At 53.1% G+C, this 22,116-nt stretch overlaps 1 protein-coding gene across 1 annotated transcript in view; it reads right to left on the reverse strand.

The window, feature by feature from the left end:
- The window catches only part of CREB3L2 (cAMP responsive element binding protein 3 like 2), a 140,063-nt gene that overhangs the window by 15,005 nt on the left and 102,942 nt on the right, over positions 1–22,116 (reverse strand). The window contains exons 4-8 of the mRNA XM_055119650.1: positions 21,380–21,467; positions 15,408–15,590; positions 13,430–13,578; positions 11,993–12,051; positions 10,276–10,344 (exon numbers count right to left, since the gene is read on the reverse strand). Of these exons, the coding sequence (XP_054975625.1) occupies positions 10,276–10,344; positions 11,993–12,051; positions 13,430–13,578; positions 15,408–15,590; positions 21,380–21,467 (548 nt within the window). The remainder of the gene's footprint in view (positions 1–10,275; positions 10,345–11,992; positions 12,052–13,429; positions 13,579–15,407; positions 15,591–21,379; positions 21,468–22,116) is intronic.

A 22,116-nucleotide genomic window follows, 5' to 3' on the forward strand; every position in this document is an offset into this window, starting at 1 on the left:
GGAGGGAGGGAAAGAATCGCCTGCCATAGAGGCAGGCAGGAGGTGGGGGGGTGATGGGAGGGAACCTGGGGACATTGGTGCTGGGAAATGTACACTGATAGCGAGATGGGTGTTGGAACACTGTATGACAGAAAACTAATCATGAACGGCTTTGCAAGGGTCTATCTCACAGCGATTCAATAAAAATTTTAATTTAAAATAAGGTTCAAACATAAAAAAATGAAGCCATATTTTTCATTTTTCATTTTTACCAACCTCCTCTCCACTCACAGTTCTCCCACACACTTTCCCCCCGACCTTGCCCGTGCCCTGCTCTCCATCCAGTCTAGAGTGTGAACCGTGAAGCTAGCACACGCCATCCCACACTCAGAATCATTCCTTCTCTCCAATGTCTGCGGGAGACAGTGGCTTGGAGCCTCCTTGTGGGAGCCAAGTCTTCTCTAGGAAAAAGGTCTCTCTCAGTAAAATCATCGGCCCCTCCTGAAAACAGACCCGGATACAACTCACTCCCCACAGTAGACTATCTCCGGCTCACGCTGGGCTACGAGTTTGGGAGAAGAACCATTTTAATCTGGCCAGAACTAACATAAAGGGCCAGAGAGATGGAACAGCAGGCGATGAGCTTCCCGTGCAAGCCAACGATCTGGGTTCTAGCCACAGCATCTCAGACGGTCCCCCAGCCCCACCCGAGTGATCCCTGAGTGCAGGGCTAGGAGCGAGCCTGAGCACTGCAGGGCTGGTCAAAGAACAAAACAAAGGAACAAACAAAAGAGACCTTGATTAAGCCTGGGGCCGGGTTTAAAGGAGGAGAGGACACACAAGCTCAAGCCCAGTCCCACTTGGCCTCTTCAGTGCTGGCCACTGCTCTGGGCACTGCCAGCACCACCGGGGTTTTCCCTTCCACCAAGAAAACACACTAGTCCCCTGGCATTTTTCACTCAGGATGCATCCGCACAGCCTTCCCAAAGGCCAAGAAAAGTATCTTCTGAATCCACCACTGATGAAAATGGTCGTTTAATGGTCCCTGACTTCTAACAGTTGATAACTCAGCTCTGAAAGATGAGCACACACATAGTTTAAAATAGATTTGATTTTGTTTCTGTTGGAAATTTTGGTGGGAAGCAACAGTGATTTTATAATGGGCTGTTTGCTGCCAGGCCTCCGACTCGGGGTAGTGAAGGTGAACCAACTGGATGATGGGAATGATGCCGAGTGAATACGCCATCAATCAGTCATACTTTATGTGGCCAGGCTGGCTCGCCAAACCTCCAGCCAAAATCGATTTCGATGATCTGATAAAGTTTGGGACGTTCATACACATTCACATAGCAGAAACACTCATTTTTTTTTTCTATAGGAAGGGGAAATCAGACATTGCACTACCACAGAGTCGGAAAACACCATATACCAAGGTGCCAAGTATTCCCACAACATGCACTAATCTAGCGGAAGATCTAAGAGGTTAGCCCAAATCCATCTGACTCTAGACTGCATGGATGTTCCAACACTGTGGAACACGCTATGCTGGTCTATTACCCCATGTAATAAACAATGGCCTTTAAAAAAAAAACACAGGCGGGGTGGAGGACTGGGGAGGTGGGGGGAAGGGGGAGGTATCCTGTGATTCTTGGTGGTGGAATATGTGCACTGGTGAAGGGATGGGTGCTCGAGCATTGTGTAACTGAGACTTAAACCTGAAAGCTTTGTAACTTTCCACATGGTGATTCAATAAAAGAATAAATTAATAAAAAAAAAAACCAGATGGCAGTGCCTGGGATCCACCCCAGGTCTCACACATGCAAGGCAGTCACTTAACTACGGAGCCATACGCCTGCCACAGCTATAGTCTTCTTAACTATGTACATATTTCTTGACTCTAGCAGCATTAACATCAAATCGATAAAACCCAACCAAGAGAGATGTCCACTGCTAGTCTACAACAGCTTCTACTTGTTCTGCTCCTTCTGGCTTATTTCACTCAGCACCTGGTGACCTCACTCATCTGTAGTGTGCAGAGAAATAAAATAAAGGTATAGACAGTGTCAATGGGAAACAACCCTGGGCACCGATTGTACAACTGAGACGAGGAGGTTGGTGAGGGTTGGGGGGAGTCGGGAGAATGAGGTCAGGGACTGGGAATAACACAAGGGCATCAGTGGAAGGTCTTCAGCACTTTGGTAGAGGTAAGGTAACTGTACACCCTAAAACTGTAAATGTCAACACTATTATACTATTATAAACATACAGCAGAAATGATAACGGCATTAAAAAATTTTAAAAAAGACAATGGTGGAAGAGCACCTTGGTGGTGAATTGATAAACTTGTACATCAGAACTAAAATACCAGTTCTACTGTAAGCATGTTACCTAAGCTATAATAATAATAATAATAATAATAATAATAAAAGAAAGTTTCTACATTGGGGACCATCCAGCAGATGGAAGAAAGGCCACGAGGAAAATGGGTGTGAGGGTATGAGATACACACCAATGAGGTGTCCATGATAAGGGTACCCAGACAACAGGAAGACAAAGGAAGTTCTCAGGAAATAATCGAAAATGCAAGTGACAGGGGCTGAGGTGACAGTGCAATGGGTGGGGCATTTGCCTTGCATGAGACTGCCCTGGGTTTGATCTCTGTCACCCCAATGATCCTCAAGCCCTGCCAGGAGGGATTCCTGAACTCAGAGCCAGGAGTAAGTCCTGAGCATAACTGGGTGTGGGGGAGGGAGGGAGGGAGAGGGAGAGAGGGAGAAAGGAGGAGGGAGAGAGAGAGAGAGAGAGAGAGAGAGAGAGAGAGAGAGAGAGAGAGAGATCCAGTTGCTCCTTGACTGAGGAGTCAGGGGGCATCCCTCCGAAGTCAGGGCTGCCCCCTGGCTGCTATTGGAACACGGAACCTGGGAAGGCTCTGGACGGTGGGGCTGCAGCTTTGGGACGCATGGGTATTGGGGGGAACAAGAACCCGGACCACAGACACTGGAGCCTTGATCCCAGTCGCTCTAGCGAGGTCAGCGAGGTGGGCAGCAGGTGGAGAGTGGGAGAGCAGGGTCAGGAGAGAAGCCCCCTCTGGGGAGGAACTCCGACTCTGCTCCCTCAAACCCAGCTTGGAAGCGTGCGTGCTTCTGCGCGGTGAGAGCTGACCCCAGGACACTCGCAGCCTCGGGCTACCTGCTGGTCTTGTCCCGTACACCACTGGGACAGATGCCCAGCCCGGAGTGCTCAGAGCAGGCACGGCCGCCAGTCACCAGGTGTGTGCGGCAGACAGACCTCAGGGGCCACGGAAGAGCTAAAAACGACAGTTGTGAGAACTCCAATGGTGTATTCAAATCTCAGTATATACTTCTCTCTCTCTCTCTCTCTCTCTCTCTCTCTCTCTCTCTCTCTCTCTCTCTCTCTCTCTCTAAATTGTATTTCCAATCATCAGTAACCACAGCTAATTAGGGTCTAATGAATGATGAGGCTTACTGGAAACAAGATCGTAATTCAGAGAAAAGATTATTCCGAGCAAATATTTATTTGGGCCAAGAGATTTCGCGCAGCCTATGAAGTCGGCATGTCCAACACTCAGTAGAAAATGTAGATTCTGTCCTGCGGTGAGATGTAAAAATAAACAGAGCCGCTGTCCTCAACCAGGTCCTTGCAAGGCAACAGCCCGGAGTCGGCTGCGGAAGAAAGCCCTGCTCTCCAGGAGGCAGATCAAAGGGAACCGGACAAAACTCCCCAACGCAGACAAGAACAAGAGGCGAACAAGAGGCACCGTCTTTTAATATACCCACAGTCACACACACTGTCTTTGTTGAGATATAATTTTATTTCTTTCTGATCTTTTACTTGAAAGGGGAGAGAGAGACAGAGAGAGACAGAGACAGAAAGAGACAGATGAGAGAGATAACCAGACAGAGAGAGATACACATCCAGAGAGACAGACAGAGGCACAGAAGCAAAGCCAGTGATGTGGTCGCTGCATGCCATGCATCAAACTTTCAGTTATCTAATTTCCCACTGGGGGCGACAGCCAGGAAGCAGGAAAATGAGTCATTGCTGGGTGCTAATAACCTCTGCGCCCACAGCTTCACCCAGGCTCCATCTCCAGTTCCCGAGACTCCTAACACTGTGCTCGGGCGTGGGGTGCTCGGGCGGGCCTGGCTGTGCGTGCAGACGTGCGGGTGGGAGCCCCCTCTGCCCTCCCCGCGGAGCTCCGTGCTACTCCACAGATTCCGGAGCAGGAACCTTTCGTGGGTGATGGAAACAGCAGGGAGATCACTGGCGTGTTTTCAAATAAATCAGCCCAAGAGGCCACACAATGGCCCAGGGCCTCTTGCCCAGTAAATACGTGTTTGTGGTGAAACATCCCTGTTGGTCACCCATGTGATGCACTTGTGCGGGTGGAGTGTTGAATGTTCCACAGAATGTAAGATGATCACAGTCAAAAAAATAAAAATAAAAAGCCTGAGTCACTTGCCCAGGGCACACCTGCAAAGAAATAAAATCTCTGGGACTTTCCACAGCTTCAAAATGGGAGAAAAAAGGACCCCCCTCCCCAAGGCATCCACGTCAAGTTCCCACCTGATTCGGATGGACGGGGGCATCCTTCATTGTCCCACCCTACCCGAGTGCGTAAGAATTGCTGAGGGTTGGGGCTGGAGCAATAGCACAGTGGGGAGGGCATTTGCCTTGCATGTGGCTGACCCAAGTTAGATTCCCAGAAGCATGTATGGTCCCCCGAGCACTGCCAGGAGACATTCCTGAGTGCGGAGCCAGGAGTAAACCCTGTGCAACATCGGATGTGACTCAAAAAGAGAGGGGAAAAAAAGGAAAGAATTTCCTAAGGATAGAAAGGAGGTCCAAGAGTTTACATATTTGGCTCCAAGCCCGAGATGGAGGGGTAAGACATAGTATTAATACTTTGGCATTCCGCACATTACTAGGGTATTTCGGGAGAGTCATGAGCTAGCGCAAAGACTGAAATACTGTTACAATGTATACAAAAGACAATCGTTTCCTGCTAGAATTCTAAGCTTTGAATAATACTCACTGATTTATGATTTTTTAAAAAAACTTATATTTCAAAAGTGGTTCACGGGGCTCTGGTGGATGCAAAAGAGAAAAAGTAAAAACTGTCTCCTTTCTCTTTCTGTTAACTGATTTTCCAGGAGGGTTTCTGCAGGGGCCAGGAACTATCACCTACTTACCCAAGAACACTCAAAAACGGAGCATTCTGGACTGGCGCATTCCCCGCCCAGACGAGAACCGGAGCGGCCACACACACGAAATGGCTCCTCTGCTCCTTTATATTAAAGACTATGATCCTGGAGGGCTACTAATCACTTTTGGCACCCAGCGGCTTCTTACAGAAATGCATCTAGACTGTGAACTAAGCTACAACCCCAGGCTGCCCGGGGAGGGGAAAGGTTTTTCTCTCTCAGCCTTGTCTTTCGGTGACTCCTAGCAGAAATCTCTCTGATCGTAATTACTAAAATATCAGAAATCCAAAACCTCATATATCCTTCACTCTCAGCAATGGAAAACAAATTATCAAATGATGCCTTTTCAGCAGGTTTGATTGTTGGAGGAAAATTCCAAATTATAACAGTCAGTTCTCTGTTGAAATATTGAATGTACTCGAAGTATAGAGAGTAAAGGGAAGATCATTAGCCACTCAGGTGGGGGCGGGGGCGGGAGGGGGGTATATTGGGTTCTTGGTGGTGGAACATGTGCACTGGTGAAGGGATGGGGGTTTGATCATTATATGACTGAGACTTAAACCTGAAAGCTTTGTAACTTTTTTCACGGTGATTCAATAAAATAAATATTAAAACTCAAAAACAAAAATGGAGCATTCCAGAATGCTTTCTGGGGTTGCAGATGGGGGTGGGAGTCACACCCACTGGTGCTCAGGTGCTGCTCCGGGGACCATACGCAGTGCCCGGGGCTGACCAGCGCTCACCTCTGTGCACGGTCAGTGCCTGAGCCCCTGTACTTTTTCTCTGGCCCTGAGGCTGTGGAATTTCCAACCTTACTGCAAAATCACACTAATTCTAACTGATGTATATTAAAATTATATGGTGACTTCTAGTCTCAGTTTTGTACCCAACTATCCTATGAAGTCTAAAATGGCATCATCTGAAAGTTTATACTCTTCACAAATTGTGGAGTGAGAGCTAATGGAGAAATGAACGAAATCAAGGTCAAGGGCTCAGAAGGAGCAGCTTGGGTCATCCACTATTATCTACCATCCATCCATTCACCCCTCCACCCACCAACCCATCCATCCCATTCACCATCCACATCCATCTTTTCACTCCATCCATCATCTACCATCCGCCTATTGATCCACAATCCATCCATCCATCCATCCAGCTATCCATCCATCCATTCATCCATCCACCCCATCCATCCATCCATCCATCCAACCATCCATCCATCATCTACCATTCACCTATTGATTCACAATCTATCCATCCATCCATCCATCCATCATCTACCATCCACCCATTTATCCAATCCATCCATCATCTACCATCCACCCATTTATCCAATCCATCCATCCATCATCTACCATCCACCCATTTATCCAATCCATCCATCCATCATCTACCATACATCCATCTATCCAAAATCCATCCATTCACCCACCTGTCTAACCATTATCCTCCCCCAACCAATCACCCACCCACCCATCCAGTTCCCAAGGTCTCTGTGCAGCAGGGACAGGCTCGTCCCATCAAGGTCCCTGTAAAGCGGTGAGGCATGAGGGATCCATGGGGGATGCACGGGAGCCCACGAGACTGTGTTTGGAGACACAGTGACAACTGGTCCACAGGACACTCCTGGTAGCCACACGGACCAGAAGGAGAGCCAGGACAGCAGCCCAGGGAACTCAGCTGCAAAAGTCTTTCTCAGGAATTAGAATTTCTTTTTTTTGGCAGAGGACAGTGCTCTGGACTCACTCCTGGCATTGCCAGGGTCACTCCAGACCACAGTGAGAATGACCTCACTCACAGGGAGGACACCGAGACAGAGAATGAACCAGGAAAACAAACTCTGTGAACCTGACCCCAGAAGTGCGGGGCATGGGTACAGGTCCCTAAGGGGGTAGGGTGGTTGGAAGAGTGTGACTGTGTGTGTGTGTGTGTGTGTGTGTGTGTAGTTGAGAACACAGACCCTAAAACTCACATTCACACTCTCATAAATCACTCTTACTTTGATTAAACAGAGAGCAAATTTTCTTTTCTTTAAAACAAAGGAGAAGGACAAGCAAGGAAGGTTGGGAGAGGTGTGTGGGGGCGGGGTAGATTTGCAGTTGGCTTTGCTGGGTCTCTGTAAGTGAAAATGTGTTTCCTGATGGGGCGCAGGAAGGAGGGCCCCTGGGAATCCATCTCACACTCATCTGACACATTTCTTGAGGGTGTGCAATTAGGGGATCACCTCAGCGCAACGAGAAGAAGGCGCCTTCACAGTCTGGGCTCTGCTCTGAGGCTTTGGGGTGGAGGAGGAGATGAGGGGTTTGGGGGGGGCCTTCCCCCCAACTCCACTTTCTCCTACCCCCCCCCAGCTCACAGCACAGCTTCCCTGAAAGCCAAGAGGAGGCCCTGTGGGTGATGGAACGAAGTTCCAACATGACTCTGAGCTGGGCACTGCTTTTCAGAGCAGAGACCCCAGGGGAGTGAGTGAGTGAGTGTGTGTGTGTGTGTGTGTGTGTGTGTGTGTGTGTGTGTGTACACGCGTGCAGGGGCTGACAGGGGACACGGAAGGGCCTGCTGTAAAGGGCCTGCTTTTCCATCAGGCCCATCTCCCCTGCCCATCAGCGTGCCAAGGGGCGGCTCCACTTCTGTCTTCCTGTTCAACTGGGTTCCGCCAGCCCAGAAGCAGGACCACAAACACAGGTGTGTGTGTGTGTGTGTGTGTGTGTGTGTGTGTGTGTGTGTGTGTGCCGGCCCTGTGCTTAGTTCAAACACGGCAGAGCCTGGCCCCGTGCTATGCAAGAGGGCCCCAAAGCACTCCCTTCTTACCACGTGCCCCAACACCCAGTCCTGAGGGCCGGCTTACGGCAGGAGGTGGCCAAGGCTCCCTCTGGTTAGGGGAGGAGCTGGCAGGAAGGAGAACGATGGGAGGGGACTCTCTCTCTCTCTCTCTCTCTCTCTCTCTCTCTCTCTCTCTCTCTCTCTCTCTCTGCTTTTGGGCCACACTTGGCTGTGTTCAGGGCTTACTCCTGGCTCTGTGCTCAGGGATCATGCCTGGAGATGCTCAGGGGACCATACGGGGTACCAGAGGTCAAACCCGGATTAATCGCAAAGGAAACGCCTGGCCGTGCTATACTACCCTCCAGCCCTAAGGCCCTGCTTTTTTTTCTTGCTTAACTGCATTTTCTCATTTTCCCCTGGGGCGCTGCATCACAACTGGAGCTGCGCCTCTGCTGCCCCCGTGTGGCCATAGGAAGCTCTAACACCCGGAGCACCTGGGCCAGCCCCAGCCCACCCCAAGACTGCAGGGAGCGTCCTGAACGAATTTCTCTCTCCCTTTTCGCCAATCTGCGCTTCCAAAGAGCAAGTTCTGGAACACCGTGGCATGCTAGTGAGACGGACGAAGAGACTGATGAAGGCTGGGGCGGGCAGGGGCATCCTGGCAGGAGGGAGGGTGAAGACGAGACGGGATGATGCCTCAGGAGACTCGCAGCCCATGGCAATGCTGATCATCATCCTGGAGGCAGCCTGGTGCTCAGGGGAGCACTGCTAGGACCTGGAGCTGGTGACTTTACCCACACGGGAGGTGAGCAACCCTTGCCCAGTGGCAGGGCTGCTGGTTCACAGAAAAGTGCAAGGGGAGGCCAGTGGGGCCCCCTGTCCAGTATCCCCACCCATGGTCATGACCAGGTCAGCAAGCTCTGTTTGACTCACTGACCATGAAGACTCAAGAACCAGAAGCCCAATTTTCTGGTCCCACCCACTGCGATGCAAACAAATTTAACCTCGCGTGGAACTGCAGAGACGCATTCATGCCAAGTCGGGCAGTGACCCCTCCCTCTACTCCGTCACTGCACGTCATCTCTCCTCAGCTTGGCCTGCTGGGTCCTGCGGCTGAGCTCTGGAGGCTGCCCTAGCGAACAGGCTCTATTTTCAAAGCACAGGTGCGCGCTATGTCCAAACACACCTGCCTTCTGGATGGGACTCTTCAACCCCCAGCTTCAACCCGACGCCTTCACGCCTCCTGCAGGTGACCCCGGGGTCACCTGACAGGAAGCCAGGGAAACCCCACTGGCTCACTCCAGGGTCATCTGCTGCCAGGCTGTCCACGTGACCTCATGCATCCCCCTGCCGCTCTGAGTCTCCCTCCTCTACATAACAGGGTCTCAGAGCACCCTAGAGGGGAAAACGAACAAGTACAGGTGACGTGTGCCACAGGAAACAATGGATAAATTGGTAACTTCTCAGGGAGACTCTGAGTGATTTTTTTTTCTTTTTGGGTCACACCCAGGGATTAACTCCTGGCTCTGAACTCAGGAATAACTCCTGGCAGTGCTCAGGGGACCACGTGGGATGCTGGGAATCGAACCCGGGTCGGCCGCATGCTAGGCAAACACCCTACCCTATGTGCTATCGCTCCAGCCCCAACAATGGATAAACTGGGTTCACTCTGTCCATAGCAACTTCTCAAAATGAGTTTGGGATGGATTGAATTATCTCTCACTTTTTTTTTTTACAACAGTCATTAAAAAAACAGCAATGAAAGAATGTAAAGGCAAACTTGATTTTCTCTTTCTCTCCCCAGCAGTGAACACCATCCCTTCCTAAAATGGGGAGGCTGGCAGGCACGGAGGCCGCACCCTCCTCGTCTTCCTCTAGGCTCCAAAATCATCTGCAGATTATTCGTCCCCGAGTCTCTCCCTTAATGCCCGTTCATGGTCCTTGGCAGAACCCGCCTCTGCATCAATTCTGTCTTTTAGGAAAAGTAAGGAGCTCTGTATGTGTACATGTGTTCATGTGTGTGCATGTATGAGTATGCATGTGTGTATGTGTGTACATATATGCATGTGTGCATAATTGTACACACATGCACACATGCAGGTGCATGCATGTATGTGTGTGCATGTGTGTATGTTTGTAATACATGCATGTGTGCATGTGTGTGCATAATTGTACGTGTGCACACCTAAGGAATGCGTGGGCAGAGCACCTCCTCCGCATGTTGGGCAAGCTTGCCTTCAGCGGCTCTGGCCTCCACCACTCCCCCCCTCGCCACTTGCTCCCCACCACCCATCCCTGCACCCCCACTCACCTATTGGTGCTCTCCAGAGCCTCAACCTTCTTCCGGAGCTCCGAGTTCTCGGTCGAACAAGACTCCACCCTGTAGAGAGAAGAGAAGAAAATGGATTTGATTGGTGAAGCAGGAGCAAGGGTGCAGGGAGTTAGAGATGGGGGGGGGGGGTGTAAGTTGAGGACTCTAGGGAGGCCAGGGAGAGAGAGACACACACAGCCAACTTGGGATAGGAAAAGAAACAGAGTTGAACAATTTGCCTCAAGAATGGGAAATGTGGGCTGGAGCGATAGCACAGCGGGGAGGGCGTTTGCCTTGCACGCGGCCAACCCGGGTTCGAGTCCCAGCATCCCATATGGTCCCCTGAGCACCGCCAGGGGTAATTCCTGAGTGCATGAGCCAGGAATGACCCCTGTGCATTGCCGGGTGTGACCCAAAAAGCAAAAAAAAAAAAAAAAAAGAAAAAAAAAGAATGGGAAATGAAGAGGGATGACACAAAAGAGAAATGTGCCTTTATTTTTTTTGGGGGGTGGGGGGGTCACACCCATCGAGGCACAGAGGTTACTCCTGGCTCTGCCCTCAAGAATTACTCCTGGCCATGCTCAGGGGACAATACGGGATGCTGGGAATCGAACCCCAGTCAGCCTCGAGCAAGGCAAACACCCCACCCGCTGTGCTATAGCTCCAGCCCTAAGAGAAACGTTCTTAAGGTGTTCCAATCTTGATAGGACGAGGTTGCGAGCCGTGGGTGGACATGAAGGACAGGAACTCGCAAGAACCCTCAAGGCAAGGAATCCTAGCGCAGGAACACGCATGCCCCAGGCCAGCCAACAGCAATATCCGCGCGGAAACCCCAAAGCTGACGCTGCAGAGACAGTTTTAAATGACCCGCCCTTCAGATCTAGGAGAGCTGATCAGAATCCAGGAGCCAATCAAAGCCAAGCAGGATCTAGGCGAGCCAATCAGAGCAGAGCATTCCTTTCTCAGGACCCACAGGAAAATTTCCATCATTCCATCATTCCATCTTCAAATGATCCCAAGTTGGGGGCTGAGGAGCTAACTCGAAGGCTAGAACACACGTTTCGCATGCTGGAGTGAGGCTGGGTCACCCCCTGGCATAACCCGGCAATCCCCAGAGTCACCAGCAACAATCCCCAAGCATTGCGCTGAGAGGACCAGGCTGGGCGTGGCCCATACGCTATCCGTCAGTTGGCAGAACTATCTCCTAGGACTAACGCAAAAAATCAGACTCAATCATTTAATATACATTTCCCTAACGGTCCTCCTGATTGTTTCAAGTTGCTATTTTTTCTCCCCCCAAAAAAACTAAGAGCATCTTCAAGTGCTTCTGTGATAAGTCACTCACCGACTTGGTGAATTACAGTGCACAGAAACGTACAAAGCCCCAGTTCGGTCTCCCTGGGGGTGGCTGGACTGGTCAAGAAGTACTGCTGAAATGTCACTCTGTTGTTCCTTCCAGACCCAGCAATTAACGTGGGTATTTTCATGGGTCAGAAACAGTGGTTCAAAATTAAGATTGAGCTCCACTGGACTTCTTGCCATACTTAGAAGTCCCCCCTCCCCCATTCATGGGCAGTGGGCAACACACAGCTGATCTATGCATGGGCTTGACCCGCCCTCAGGAAGGAGGGCTTTTCTGCTTCCCGTGGATAACAAGTTTCACACACTCAAACTTCCCCGTGTACATGGCCCCGCAGACACACCCAGTGTGGCTTACTTTTTCTCCAAGCTGTCCATGTATTCTTTCTTCTTTCTTCTACTTTCCTGGGCAGAGATCTGACAGAGAGGAAGAACAAGGGATCAGGAAGGCAGTTTGCTGGGTGACTGTGAAAGTGTGTGTGTGTTTGAGGGGAGGGGAGGGGGCGGTGGGCTGGGGGAGGGGCACCAACAGACATTCCCCAAAGCCCAGATCACTTCCGTGGCCTTGTGGACTTCCGGTGGCTCCCGGCTCAGGTGCCCATCACCTGGCCTGTCCTCCTGGGCTTCAACCAATCTCTGTTCTCCCCTACTCTGCTGTAAAGAGGCCTCCAGTGGGAAGGGCAGGGGGACCCGGGAGGGAACAGCAGGAAAGAGACAGGACCAGTGGCATCTCTGAAAGACCATTTCAACTCTGCACCACCAGGTGGCGCAATGACAATACATGAAACAAGACTTTCTGAGGCTTGGCAAACCCTCAGGTCATTCTGCAACTGGGTGGACAGTGGGGACCAAGGTCCTTCCTTCCTGCCGTCTCTGCCTCCTCCATCCTGAGCATTCTGAGTGCTGCACCACGACCCCAAGTCTCACCTCATCTGAACTCTGACCTAGGAGAAAGGGGAGCTTGCGCCCAGCTACAGAGCAGTGATCTGCAAAAATGGTTTTAAATCCAAACCCCCTATCAAGAAAGTGGAGGGGTAGAACCCACATGTATTCCTGTTTATTAACTGATTGAGAGTGCTCAGGGCTTACTCCTGTCTCCGTGCTCAGAGATCACCCCTGGCGGGCTCTGGGCGCCCTAGGGAGTGCCAGGGACTGAATCGGGGTCAGCTGTGTGCAGGACAAGCGTCCCGACCACTGCACTTTTGCTCCACCTCCATATTCCTATTAATAAATTACACGCATGCGAGTGAGAGGAAGATATCACACACTGCTATTTTAAAAACAGTTTCAGTGGAAGTTCTAATGTTGCGGGGGTGGGGGGCTCCCAAACAGGCTCACGAGGTCCAGGACCCCCGCCAGGGACCTCAGCCATCAGGGCCACTGGCTCAGTGCAAGAACTGGCTGAGCAGTAGACTATGCTCGGACCCTGCACTGCTGGGAATGCCCAGTCCACCCCGGCAGTGCTGGGGGTCTCCAGGACTGCACCGGGCGATGCTCGGGGACCCGGGGGGGGGGGTGCCTGGGATCAGAGCCAGGTCGGGTGCTGTGCTATGTCTCGGTCCCTAAGCTCTGATGTTTTCTTCCCACCATTGAACAGATCACTGTGGGCACCCAGGAGCGGGCTTCCCTGGGTGAGAGGGTGCACGAAGGGGCTGAGGGAGGGGGTCCGAGGAGAGTGAGGGGCTCCCGGCCAGGGCGGAGGGAGGGCCGGGCCTGGCCACAGCTCTGGGGGGCTGGGGAGGGGCCGAGGCTGGGATCTGGGCCCCGCTGCTCACTGGCTGTCGGGAAAGGTCACCTTATTCTTGATCTTCCGCCGGATCTTCTTCAGGGCCTTCTCCTCGGACTTGGTGAGGGGCAGTTTGGTGGGGATGGGATAGCCCTCGGCGATCAGGGTCCTCTTCTCCTCCTCCGTCAGGACCAGGGGGCCGGAGCCCTGCAGCTTCTACACAGAGCACAGCGGGGTGAGCGGGGAGCCAGCAGGCGCCGGCTCAGGACGGCCTCGGCCTAGCCAAGGGCTCTGGGTGGGCAAAGAGGGCATGAAGGGGAGGAAGACCGTGGACAGGTCACTCCTGTTGAAACGGTTTAACCTGAGGGTTGTACTTCAGCAGAAAGACCCTCCACACACACACACACACACACACACACACACACACACACACACACACACACTCCCTCTCGCAAGCACGCCGGCAACACCATCCAAAGTGCAAGTACGGGCGTGTCCCAGCGACCGTGTTCCCATGCCAAAGAGCTTGGACATTCTCCTGAAAATGCAATCTTGCAAGATGCTCTCTAGGCCCCCCCCAAGTCTCTGAGCACCAGCCCAGGGGCCCACCTGCGGGCACTCTGCAGGGACATGCCCATCAGCCTCCAGCCGGGCCGGGCAGCCCCTCCCAAGGTGCACAGCTACTCAACCCATCTGCGCACTGGCTGTGTCTTAGCTCCCTGGGGCAGGCGGGGGAACAAGACAAAAGGCTGCCCTGGGGGGGCCCGAGACCCAGACAGAGTGTGAAGAGAACCCCGTGGGAGGGGAGCGTCTGGGCAGTGCTCAGAGCTCAGAGCCCCCTAAGCACAGAGCTAGAGTCAGCCCAGCCCTGAGCACCTCCCGGTGTGGCCCAAACCCTCTCCCCTCCTGGGAAAGAGCTGAAAGGGCGGGTGGAGGTCAGAGAGGAGGGACTCCCGGCAGCTGGGGACATGGGACGGGGCACATGTCAGGCCTCTGGCACCCAGCATTGAACCTCAGGCTTGGTACCCAGGCAACACGTCACCAGGAAATGTCACACTCGAGATCTGACCGTAGATGGAGAACTTTGGGCACAGACCACAGTCACGTGTCCAAAATTAGGTCCATGGAGAGATGGTCTCAGAGAATTTCTATATGCCTCGTTTCGATGTATTCTCTATGCTATTACGTATTCAGGGGGTTGACTCAAAAGTTCTCCATTAAAAGCTATAGCAGTCCGCAGCATTTCAGGACATGGGAGATAACTGTCGCTCCCAAGACTTCATGGGGGTGGGTGTCTGTGTGTGTGTGTGTGGGGGGGGGGGGGATGTGGTGTGTACATGTGTGTTAGGGAAATGATTACTCCTGATTTCTAACCAGAGTCTTGGGATTAAAAGTCATGCCTCGGACAAACAAAAAGAGATGGTAATTTCAGTGTTTGACACCAAAGTATTAAATCTCAGTTTCTAAATGCATTCAAGCTGGCTTCTTTAGGTACGCAGGGCGAGTCTCAGGACCATTCCTACTGCTGACATGCATCCATGACATAACTTTGAGGAAAAAAAAAAAAACACAACAATATTCCCCACCCCTGCCACAGCAGTGAAAGCATGTGACTGCGAACTGGAAATGAGCACAGGAAACGGAAGTGAGCTCCAGGGTGAAACGCCACACTCTCGAACTGACCACAGATGGGCATTACTTGGCGAGACTAGGGGAAATTCTTTAAAAAATGTTAAGATCTCTCAGCTGACTTTAGCTATTAAATGGAAAATGAAAAATCATATGGGGACCAGGGTGTGAGAGTGTGTGTGTGTAAAGGCCTTGCCTGGCATCAGACCCGACATGGTTCAATCCTGGGTGCTGCGGGTGCTGATAGGGCCACAGCAGGAGAGACCCTTGAGCACAGCGCCAGGGGAAGCCCTGAGCACCGCCAGATGAGCCCACCCTAAGAGCCCCACCCCCCAAAATAGAAAACTCAAATGATGCCCAGCAGGACCCCTTTTGGGTGAGGATCCTGGAGGGGAGGCTGGCGGGGGGCACTCACGTGGGGGTGCGGTGAGGAGCGGCGAGGCGGACAGGGCGGAGGGGGCGCGCGCCAGCCCCCGGGGCGGGCTGTGGGCGGGCGGCAGGCCGAAGGGGTGCAGGCGCGGGTTGGGGCTCAGGCTGCCCTCCGAGTCGCTGCTGTGGCTGCTGGGCGGGGTGGGCGGGAGGTGCAGGTGGTCCGCGGCGGCTGGAAGACAGAACCCGGGGCGCCGGTCAGCGGGGCTTGGGGGGGCGTCCGGGAGACCACGAGGACGCCTCGCACTGCGCCCCACCTAGCAACAGCGAGTGAGGACGAGGGAGCCGGCTGAAGGCTGGGGCAGCAGCTGAGCCCGAAGGGTCCCTTTGGGTGAGGATGGTGTGGGGGGAGCGCCTCCCAGAACCCTGGGGAATGGGGTGATGGGAACATCAGGAGCTGGGCAGGAATCCGGGGCCCACCTGTGGGGGGGAGTGGCCCGGGATCAAGGGGGGCTGTGGGGCCCCTCCCTCCTGAAGTTCCTGCAGGTGCCGTCTTCGCACGCGCACAAAGCAAAGCCTGGGGTCTGGGGTCACCCCGGGCCAGGGGACAGGTGCAGGAGACTCCGGGCTTCCTTGCACGCGGCAGAGCTGGGTTCGACCCCCCGATCCCCTATGGGCCCCTGGGCCTGGAGTAAGCCCCCAGCACAGCCCGGGTGGCCCCAACCAAACCACAACAGGAGATGAGATTCCCAGAGAGAGATTCTGGGTATCTGGAGGGCAGGGGCGAGGGAGGCCCGGGCGAACCCAGTGTCCAGCACGAAAACCCACCCCGCACCTGCTATTCCCTGGCCAGCGAGCCTCAGCGGGACCCACCACCTAGGGCTCCTGGCGGGGAGGGGCGCCGTCTGCCCAGCCCTGGCCTGCGGAAAACCCAGGACCCTGCCCAAGGGTGCAGTGACAGGCCGCCACCAGGGGGCGCGCTCCCCCTCTGAACACCAGAATCTTCAGGAAAGCGTGTCCGGGACTCGAACCCCAGTCAGAGTATCTCTCCCTCTATTAGACAGGGAATCAATCTCTCTCTCTCTCTCTCTCTCTCTCTCCCTCTCTCTCTCCCCCCCTCTCTCTTCCTCTCTCTCTCCCTCTCTCTCCCACCTCTATCTCCCTCTCTCCTCTCTCTCCTCTCTCCCTCTCTCTCTCCCCCTCCCTCTTTCTCTCCCCCCTCTCTCTCCCTCTCCTCTCTCTCCCTCCCTCTCTCCCTCTCTCTCCTCCGTCTATCTCTCTCCCTCTCTCCTCTCTCCCCCTCTATCTCTCTCCCTCTCCTCTCTCTCCCTCTCTCTCCCCCCTCTGTCTCTCTCCCTCCCTCCCTCCCTCCTCTCTCTCATCTCTCTCCCCCCTCTCTCTCCCTCCCTCCCCCTCCCTCCCACCTCCCTCCCTCTCTATTTTTCTTCTCTCTTTCTCGATTCGCCCCTTCTCCCCCCTCTCCCTCTCTCCCTTTCTCTCCCTCTTTCTCCCCCCTCCCTTCCCCTTCTCTCTCCCCCTTAGCTCTTTCTCCTCTCCTCTCCTTTCTCTTCTCTCCACCCTCTGCTCCTTCTTCTCTCTACTCTCACTCTGTCATCTCTGTCCCCTCCTCTCTCTCGTTTTTCCTCTCTCTCTCTCCCCTTCTCCTTTCTTTCTCCCCATCTCTCTCTTCTCTCACCTCTCTTCTCTCCTTCTTCTCACCTCTCTGCTTTCTCTCTTCTCTCATCACCCCCCCACACACACTTTCCTCCCCTCCCCTCTACCTTCTCTTCCAATTTCCCCAAACATTCTCCTTTTCTCTACCCAGTGGCTGCCTGGGTTTGTCAGGGTCTGAGGGGCACGCTAAGACCCGACATAGCTTCTATGAGAACCTGCTGTACCCCCTACCCCGGCCCGGCCCCCTGGCAGCCCACAGCTCCAGGAGCCAGGAGGGTAGGTGGGCACCGAAATGCAAGCTTGGAGACCAAGTACACAAAGTCACAGGGTACCCGAGGTTTACCCACAGCCGTGGGCACCTACAGCCGCTAGGAAACAAGAAAGCAGAGTCTGAGACTGACGCGGCGCCCGCGCCACCAGGCTGAGCTCTGGAGAAGTGCTCGGGCACCCGGACCATGCGTTGGCACAGCCCACCTAGGCCGGCCCCATTTTCCTTGCCAGACAGAGTGTGTCCCCCATAAAAGCAGACACAGAGGACGGGCAACATGCAGCCCCAGGGCCTATCCACGGCCTTCGTGCCTCTTGGCATCCCGAGCCCCAAACTCAGGGCAGGACCAGATCCCTAAATCTCATCTGAAACGAGGCCGTGGAGAGGATGTGGGGCAGGGAGGCCCCTGCTCTCCGCCTGTCTCGGATAACGAGGGGAGACGGTTCTCCTCCAGGGATCTGGGATCCCAAAGCCCCCGCGGGTGCCTCCCTAGGGTGTTCGGGGCTTTCGGAGGCCGACTGCGATGTTAATTAAACAAGGCCGTGTCGCCAAGAGGAAAGGGATAAGCGGAAAGGCATCCCCCACGCGGGCTGCTCAGCCGTGCGAAAGCAAAGATGCCCGTCTCCCGATGGATGCTGGCCGGGGCCGTTTCTAAATTTTGCTTTGCTTGTACAGTCAATGGCGGCGCCTGAAAAGCAGGCAAAGAGAGAGGACAGTGCTGATGGATGACTACTCGGTCAGCGCCAATCCTGCTCCGACTGCCGCAACGCCAGTCCCCAGCGCTGCTGAGTCGGGTACACGGAGGGGACGTTTCCGGGCAGGCGGCTCCCACGGAACCCGCATCCCACCGCGTGGACCGTGGACCGCAGCCCTGGAAGACGCGGCTTCGCTCTTTCCTTGTCACGTTGGTGAGAGAAAGAACAAATCCCCCCTGAGCGGGGCGTCTGCGTGTGCGGCGTCTGCACATTCGCCCGAGCTGTGTGCGTCGTCTCGTTTCGGGGGTCTCTGGTTTCCCCCACATCCCAAAGATGTGCACGGAGTGTGGGGGCGGGGGGTTCCCTCAATGAGAGCACATTGTCCCGGGTAAAGGGGGGCTTGAAAACAGGAGAGAGGCAGGGGCCGGGGCGAGCGCAAAGGCCTGAGAGCGTGATTCGCGCCAGGAGGCCCAGCTCAGTCCCCAGCAGAGACCCAGTGGACACGGCCGGGAGGGAGCACTGAGCACAGGGTCGAGAGGAGCCGCTTGGCGCTGCTAGGCTTACTGCAACCCCACCGAAAAGAAAAAAGAAGAAAAGAGAAGGGAAGAGAAGAGAAGAGAAGAGAAGAGAAGAGAAGAGAAGAGAAGAGAAGAGAAGAGAAGAGAAGAGAAGAGAAGAGAAGAGAAGAGAAGAGAAGAGAAGAGAAGAGAAGAAGGGAGGGGAGGGGAGAGGAGAAAAGAAAAGGGAAGAAAAGAAAAGGAAAGAAAAGAAAAGGAAAGGAAAGAAAAGGGAAGAAAAGAAAAGGGAAGAAAAGAAAAGAAAAGAAAAGAAAAGAAAAGAAAAGAAAAGAAAAGAAAAGAAAAGAAAAGAAAAGAAAAGAAAAGAAAAGAAAAGAAAAGAGAGCTTTAAACTAAAAGACAAACACTCTGGATGAGAACCGGGTGTCAGAAGGAGGTAAAGTGATATGCATACTCTCTCGGTAAAATACTGCAAACTTTAGGCCTCACACGCCAAAAAGGAAAATAAGGGAAAGCAAGAGAAGAAAAGTCTCCGCCATGAAGGCAGGTGTGGGGGTGGGAGTGGGGGTGTGGGTGGGAGGGAAACTGCAGACACTGGGGGTGGGAAATGTGCACTGGTGATGGGAAGGGTGTTGTTGGAACACTGTATGACTGAAACTCAACCATGAACAATTTTGTAACTGTCTATCTCACAGTGATTCAATTTTGAAACATATCTTAATTGAAAGGGCTGGAACAATAGCACAGCAGGTAGGGCATCTGCCTTGCATGTGGCCAACCCAAGTTCGATTCCTCCACCCCTCTCAGAGAGCCTGGCAAGCTACCCATGGTGTATTCGTTATGCCAAAAACAGTAAAAAGTCTCACAATGGAGATGTTACTGGTGCCCGCTTGAGCAAATTGATGAGCAAAAGGATGACAGTGATATAGTGATAACAGTGATTTTAATTTAAAATATTTAAAAATTCTTTAAAAAAAAAGTGAGTATGGGTGGGTGAGTGCTCTGAGATTGGGGGGTCCTCTTTATGGCGGGTCCCACCTGAGCTGCAGGAATGTCTGGCCAGCTGTATCCCTGAACTGGAATTCGCACTTAGAAATTGCAGAGTTGGGGGGAGGTCTGGATAGACAAAGCGGGGCCTTGCGTGTGGAGATCCATCCTGCACCCCTTATGGAGCACCAGCAGGGGGCACTCTTGAGCTCAGAGTACAGACCAGCCTGAATTCATTGCTAGGTGTGGCACCAAATCATACTCAGTCCCCCAAATGGGGAAGAAATACGGCTCTCTGATTCCTATCACAAGGGCCTGGGTCCTTTGTTTAGAAATTTGATGAGGTTCCCGTGACCCGAGTATGTGGGAGGAGCTTAACTCTGATCCTATCAAGCCAAGAGCCGAATTTCCTTAGCCCTAGTTGCCCTGGGCATCTGTCAATGACCTTGAGCGTGCCCACACCTACTCTGATGGGTGACCTGGGTGACGACGCCAGTAAACTGCTCTAGACAAGCAGGCCGGTATCAGCACAAGGGGAGGTGATGTGCAAAACTCAGGACCGGATGTCTGTGCGAGGAGATCAAGATAAATCAGCTAGAGGCAGTTTCTCTAGGGACTCTGAGATGGGGGGCCTGGTTCAAGGTCCGAAACTACAGGGACTTGAGCTATGAGACAAAGGAGGACACGTCAGAAAGAAACGGGGACTAGGGGGCTGGGGCAATAGCACAGCAGGTACGGTGTTTGCCTTGCATGTGGCCAACCCGGGTTTGATTCCCAGCATCCCATATGGTCCCCCGAGCACCGCCAGGAGTAATTTCTGAGTGCAGAGCCAGGAGTAACTCCTGTGCATTGCTGGGTGTGAAGAGAGAAAGAAAGAAAGAAAGAAAGAAAGAAAGAAAGAAAGAAAGAAAGAAAGAAAGAAAGAAAGAAAGAAAGAAAGAAAGAAAGAAAGAAAGAAGGGAGGGAGGGAGGGAGGGAGGGAGGGAGGGAGGGAGGGAGGGAGGGAGGGAGGGAGGAAGGAAGGAAGGAAGGAAGGAAGGAAGGAAGGAAGGAAGGAAGGAAGGAAGGAAGGAAGGAAGGAAGGAAGGAAGGAAAGAAAGAAAGAAGGAAGGAAGGAAGGAAGGACCAGCAAGCGAGCTGTGAGAGCGCCCCCTTCTGGCAGGGCGGGCTTCACCTGACAGACCCCATGAAGCCCAGGAGGGGGCCAGAGTGATGCTTAGGTTGCGGGGGGGGGGGCTCCTCACTGCACTGATGAAGCTGGAACCCTTAACCAGGGTTCCCGGGCAGCCACCGCACACAGGCCAGGGGCCTCCGTGGCAGTCTGTCTGTCTGTCTTTCCCATTCGGTGGGAGGTGGGGGCGAGCACCCCAGTTAGAAGAGGCCACAAGAGTTGGAAAAACTCCCCGTGGCCAACTTCTTTTCTTTTTTGGTTTTTGGGCCACACCCTGGCCAGGCTCAGTGGTTACTCCTGGCTCTGCACTCAGGAATTACTCCTGGCAGTGCTCGAGAGCACCATAGGGGATGCCGGGGATCGAACCTGGGTCGGCTGCGGGCAAAGCAAGTGTCCTGCCTCCTGTCCTCTATTGCTCCTGTCCCCAAAGTGGTCAAAACATTTCAGGAGAAAGATTCTGCTGGAAAAGGAGTGTGTTTTTCATGAGAAAATTAACTTTCGGCTTTGGAGGTTTGCATTCCGAGTTGTCTCCCAAGGGGAGTGACGCCGGGTGATCAGCACCTTCTACCCCCACTTCCTTCCTCTTCACGCTGACCACAAGCATCTTGAAGGATCTGAAGGGCGCCTGGGTGGGCAGGAGGCCGCGGGGAGAGTGGGGGGAGACAGAGCTCCCTGCAGGAGGCCCGTGGGGTGGGAGGGGAGACAGACCTTCTTTAGAAGAGAAGTTGAGGAACTGATCCACCTCGTGAGGCTCCAGCTTGATCTTAGGGATGATGGTCTGGCAGGAAGAATCGACCTACGGGAAGAATTTCAAACACAAGTTTTAGTTTTTTTATTTTTTAAATTGTTAAATTAGTGAATCACCGTGAGGTACAGTTACGTACTTACAAACATTCGTGTTTGTGTTTCAGTCATACAATGATCGGGTACCCATCCCTCCACCAGTGCCCATTCTCCACCACCAATGATCTCAGTATCCCTGCCACCCCCACCCACCCCCCGCCTCTGTGACAGGGCATGCCCTTTTGTTCTCTCTCTCCTTTTGGGTATTGTGGTTTGCAACAGAGGTATTGAGTGGCCATTGTGTTCGGTCTACAGTCTATTTTCGGCAGTTCCCAACCTGAGCAGGTCCTCCAAACACCCTTTACTTGGTGTTCCCTTCTCTGTCTGAGCTGCCTTTTCCTCCAGCATGTGAGGCCGGCTTCCAAGCCATAGGGCAAACCTCCTGGTCCTTATCTCTTGGGTGTTAGTCTCCTATTTTGTCATTTTATATTCCACAGATGAGTGCAATCTTTCCATGTCTGTCCCTCTCTTTCTGACTCATTTCACTTAACATGATACTTTCCATGTTGATCCACTTGTATGCAAACTTCATGACTTCATCTTTTCTAACAGTTGCATAGTATTCCATTATCAAACACAAGTTTTAAAACCCAAGGGGCCTT

The sequence above is a fragment of the Sorex araneus genome, chromosome 1 (assembly GCF_027595985.1).
Source record: "Sorex araneus isolate mSorAra2 chromosome 1, mSorAra2.pri, whole genome shotgun sequence".
Classification (NCBI taxonomy): domain Eukaryota; kingdom Metazoa; phylum Chordata; class Mammalia; order Eulipotyphla; family Soricidae; genus Sorex; species Sorex araneus.